This window comes from Myotis davidii, unplaced genomic scaffold (assembly GCF_000327345.1).
Source record: "Myotis davidii unplaced genomic scaffold, ASM32734v1 scaffold1134, whole genome shotgun sequence".
Lineage (NCBI taxonomy): Eukaryota > Metazoa > Chordata > Mammalia > Chiroptera > Vespertilionidae > Myotis > Myotis davidii.
The window spans coordinates 772,971-777,822 of NW_006286229.1; the positions used below are offsets into that span (position 1 = coordinate 772,971).

A 4,852-nucleotide genomic window follows, 5' to 3' on the forward strand; every position below is an offset into this window, starting at 1 on the left:
CGGGGGGGGGGGGGGGGAGCGGCCTAGCCTACTCACTGGTCTTGCTCTTCACATCCAAGCCAACCTTGACCCCTTCATCTATAAATGCCACAACTCTCCGGAAGTCATCCTCACGAAACTGTCGAGAGGTCAAGGCTGGTGCCCCTGGGAGAGAGGCAGAAGAGGAGTAGCATGACCCACGCCCCCGGCGCAGACCCTTCCCCCCTGGAACCTCAGGTCTCACCAAGCCGAAGACCCCCGGGTGTGATGGCACTTCGGTCTCCGGGACAGGTGTTCTTGTTGGCCGTGATGGACACAAGCTCCAGCACCCGCTCAGCCCGCGCCCCGTCCAGGCCCTTGGGCCGCAGGTCCACCAGCACGAGGTGGTTGTCGGTGCCACCTAAGGCGGGAAGAGCAAACAGAGAATGGTGAGTCCTGGGCCTTGGCCTGAGGCCACAGAGGCTCTCACCCACGCTCCTGGCTCACCAGACACCAGTGAATAGCCTCGATCTAGCAGGGCATCAGCCATGGCCCGAGCATTCTTCAGAACCTGCAGGGAGTACTCCCGGAACATGGGGGTGCAGGCCTGGAGATGAGACAGCAGCACCTGGGACCCCAAGTCCTGCCCCTTCTACTCCTCCACCTCTAGCATAGTTGTGACTCCAGTCTTGAGGCCTCCCCTCCTGGCCCTTCCCTTCCAACAGCTCCATTTTCAGTTAGCAAGAAGCAGGGTCTGAGCATCCAGATGCCCACCACCCGACAATGGTAGGCTCCCCAACCTGCTTTAGGGCCACGGCCACTGCAGCAATGGCATGGTTGTGGGGGCCCCCCTGCAGGGACGGGAACACAGCAAAGTTGATTCGGTCCTCAAACGTATAAGGGATCTCCCGGCCAGTCTTGGGGTCCACAGACTGCACCCCCTTCCGGTAGAAGATGAGTCCTGACCTGTGTGGGAAGAGGGTGGTCAGAATCTAAGCTGAAAAGAAAGGGCAAGGGATGGGGAGAGCACAGGAAGCCGGCTGGCCCCCAAGGGCTCTCAGGCCACCTCAGTTGTGCCGGGTGTGCTTGGCTCCAGGGCTTGAAGGGAACAGAATCTTCCTCCCACCTCCCACCCCCAAACTCCCTGCCAGGGAACTGCCACCATGGGCAAGAAAAGGAGAATCCTCAGACTGGGTAGAACTCTTTAGGGAGAATGAGTTCCTCTCTGATCCAGACCACCAAGGCCCTGGGAATAAGGCACGAAGGCAGGGAAAGGCAAGGCCTGGCCTCAGGGGAGCCTGACCTGGCCCCTCGAAGGGTCTTGTGAGTGGTAGTGGTGACAACATCCGCGTGCTTGAAAGGTGAAGGGATCACCTTGGCAGCCACCAGGCCACTGATGTGGGCCATGTCTGCCAGCAGGTGTGCCTTGACCTCATCACACACCTGGGCAGGGACAGAAACAGGCCTCAGTCAGAGGAGGGTCCAGACAGGCCTGCGCAAGACTGTCCCTCCTCCGAAATCTCCCCACCACCCCTTGGGCAGTGGCAGGTACCCCAGCCCTCCACCAACCTCCCTCATGCGGGCGTAGTCAATGAGGCGAGCATAGGCACTGGTACCAGCTATGATGAGCCGTGGTCGGAAAAGCCGAGCGGTGATTGCCAGCTGGTCATAGTCAATGAGGCCAGTTTGGGGCTGGACAGACAAAGAGCTAAAGTCCTTAAAAAGAAGGAGTGCAGCTCACTCTGCTCCTTGACCTTAAAGGCTGCCCAGGGCTTCAGCCTCTAGCTTTTCCCAGGAGAGGTTCCTAGGCCTTGAGCAGCTCCCTCCCCAGACCCTAGAGCACTCACTCACATTCAGTTTATAGGGCATAGACTCAAAGAAGATGGATGTGGCTGAGATCCGCTTGACATCAGACATATAGCCATGGGTGAGACTGGGAGGGGAGGAGAGGAAGTGAGAAGGCTTCTAAGTGGAGTAAGACCCACTCCTCTCCTGCCCTGCTCCGAAGGCTCTGTCTCTGACACCGCGCCTGGCGTGCACCACCCTCACTGCTCTGCCCACTCTGTGCTGAGCACTGGTTCCTGGGGTCTTATCTTCTCCTGCACTGAGACTGAAGGACAGGGAGAGGCCTGTTCCAGCTGCATGGCCCATGGCAATAAACCACTCCTCTCTCGTGCCCATATGGCCCAGTGAGCCTACCAGCCACCCCCCGCACCCATACTCACTGGCCACCGTCAGGCAGGTCCAGCCCCATGATTCGGTCGTGAGGCTGCAGAAGGGCTGTGTAGGCAGCCAGATTGGCTGGGGACCCCGAATAAGGCTGGACATTGACTCCCCACTGCGCAGGATCCAGGTCAAAGGCCTCCAAGGCCCGGCGTTGACACAGCAGCTCGATTTCATCCACTACCTCTGCTCCCCCATAATATCTGCCACGGGAGGGGGCATATCAGGGCACAGAGAAAGGGTCCCACCACCCCCCTTGAAGTAACGAAGGAGCAGGAAGGCGGCTCCTCTAAAGGCACTGGGAGGGTGCAGGCCGGCGTCCCCACTGGGAGCACGGTCCCGAGGCTGCCCTCCAGCCCGCTGGTGCCTCGCCCTCACCTCTTGCCAGGATAACCCTCCGAGTACTTGTTGTTCAGACAGGACCCCAGGGCCTCCAGCGCAGCTCGGCTGCAGAAGTTCTGGGGTGAGGGGTGGGGGCAGTGTCAGAGGTACAGAGCCCCTTCTGAGAGACTCCCGCAGCCCACCCCGCCGGAGCCCAGGCTGCAAGGAGCTGAGCTCTACACAAAGCTGTTCATTCAAGGTTCCTTGTTGGGCTTGGGGCATGGCCAAAGGCAGCGTCCTCAGAAACCAAGCTGCCATGACAGGTGTCCCCGGCAAGCCTGCCTGTCCACTGGTACCTGTGCTTCCAGGTTTCTCTTTTCTCTTGGGAGGGGGAAGGGACCAGACTTGACTGGAGGGGCCCGGAAGGCTCTGGAAGCTCTCTAATGCCCCCATCCCATAACCCAGACTGGCTCTGCCTTTGCCTCAGAGGACAGTAAGAAGAGAGAGAGAAGGCCCAGCAGGAAGGCCCTGAGTCTGAAAAGGGGATCTGGAGAAAGAGCAGTAAGATGACCTGTTACTTCCTGTACCCATGGCGGCCCAAGCCTTGGCCCCTCTCCCCAGACCCCACCTCTGAGGCAATGAGTTCCAGGCCACGACACTGCCTGTCCTTCTCCCTCTGCAGCAGCTCCCACATCTCAGGGTCACTGTCTGACAGACTCTCCTGGCCTGTCCAGCCCCTGGTGGCTTCTCCAGTCTGGGTCTGGGCTGCTTCACTGTGCTGGCACCGCGCGGCCATCCTGACCAGCGGACCACATCTCCGCAGAGGCTAGGGGAGGAAAAGCCAGGGTCAAACAAAAGGGTTCAAACAGTCTCCCAACAACCATCAGCCATGCGTATCAGGCCCTCTGGCTCCAAAGCCAACAGCCGGCTGTCCGGCCTGCCTGTTCCAGTTTTCGCCACCCCCACCTCCAAAAGCCAGTTCTAGAGCCAAGCTGAGATCAATGTCCAGGGGGTGGTTCTGAATCCATCCATTCACCTCACCTCAGAACCTTCCTCCACCCGGACCCCTGAACTACTCTGCAAAGCCAGAGGACAAAGTTTGTGTTCTAGAAGCTAGAGGTTCCGGAACCTCTCCACTCACTGGAACAAACGGGTCTTCCCTGTAGGGGCTCCATAAACTGATATCCCAGTCACCGGGGAGGAGACCAAGTTGCAGGGATTAAGAGAACAGGCTTACCATAGTTAGAGGTGGCTTTCAGAACATTGGAGGTAGCCATTCAATGTTCTGAAAACCAGAGTAGATTTTTAGCAGTCCCAGGGGGAGAATGGTGGGGGTGGGAGTGGGGGTGAGGGGCTGATGGCAGGGAAGCCAAAAACCACACCCAGTCCTCTGCCCGGCTCCTTTCCCCCTCCTTCCAGCCCTTCCAGCCCACGGAGCCGCGGGATCCCTGATGCAAGCAGTAGGGCTCGGTTGCATCATCTGCACGGCTCAGAGCTAGCAGGGAAGACAGCTCGCTTGTCCAGGCTGGGAATCCCGCTGTTCGCCAGCACAGGAGGCGCGGGCAACCGTTACAGTTCCCGCCCCAGCTGCCACGTAAAATGAATGGTCACACGGCCCTGGGGCTTCTGATTACCGGAATGGAGAGGGGGCCCGTTTACCCCGCGTGCACCCGCGGGTCTCGGGGATTCCCTAGATGCGCGTCCGCTCCCGGAAGACCCATACCATGTGCGTGGAAAAGCCCGTAGTTTGTAAATGGATATTACGGTAGGAGCGGAACTTGCTTTCAACTGATCACCCAGACTCCGGGGCCCCATTCTTACCCGAGTGGCCCAGAGCAAAGAGAAAGACAGCATCGCAACCCGAAGTCACAGGAGGTCAAGCCACCAACTCTAGCTTGGAGAAGCAAGGGGTCCGGAAAGACTGATCCGAGAGCGCATGCGTGAGCACAGCGGTCCTAGAAGCCACAGGATTCGGGGTAGAGCCTACGCATGCGTGAGGCGACTCCTTTACGGTCTTCTGGGAATTGTAGTTTCCCCACCTTTCTTCCGCTTCCTTTCCCCAGGGTCTGTAGCTCCAGGGTCAGAGACTCCAATCTGAAAGAAAAGAGATCTATTGCCGCCCCCTCTCACTGTCCTGGATATCTTCAGGGTTCCCTCCCCTCTCCCCCGTCGTCCAGACATCAACCATTTATTGGATGCCTACTGAATACCTAGTATTATTAGGCTCCCTGGGAAATACAAAGGCTCCTCTACAAGCTGGAGTGCCATGGCGCACTGGAAGTCACCTGGTTTGGAGGGGTGGTGAGAGGCGAATTCAAGTTCCAGCTCTAGGACTAACTAGCAAATTATC

At 58.6% G+C, this 4,852-nt stretch overlaps 1 protein-coding gene across 1 annotated transcript in view; it reads right to left on the bottom strand.

Moving 5' to 3' along the window:
• The window catches only part of SHMT2 (serine hydroxymethyltransferase 2 (mitochondrial)), a 5,068-nt gene extending 610 nt beyond the window's left edge, over positions 1–4,458 (bottom strand). The window contains exons 1-11 of the mRNA XM_006757352.2: positions 4,324–4,458; positions 3,131–3,328; positions 2,560–2,639; positions 2,184–2,384; positions 1,810–1,891; positions 1,528–1,650; positions 1,262–1,401; positions 759–924; positions 466–565; positions 224–379; positions 37–144 (exon numbers count right to left, since the gene is read on the bottom strand). Of these exons, the coding sequence (XP_006757415.1) occupies positions 37–144; positions 224–379; positions 466–565; positions 759–924; positions 1,262–1,401; positions 1,528–1,650; positions 1,810–1,891; positions 2,184–2,384; positions 2,560–2,639; positions 3,131–3,328; positions 4,324–4,356 (1,387 nt within the window). The 5' untranslated portion in view covers positions 4,357–4,458. The remainder of the gene's footprint in view (positions 1–36; positions 145–223; positions 380–465; positions 566–758; positions 925–1,261; positions 1,402–1,527; positions 1,651–1,809; positions 1,892–2,183; positions 2,385–2,559; positions 2,640–3,130; positions 3,329–4,323) is intronic.
• Between the last annotated feature and the right edge of the window lie 394 nt (positions 4,459–4,852).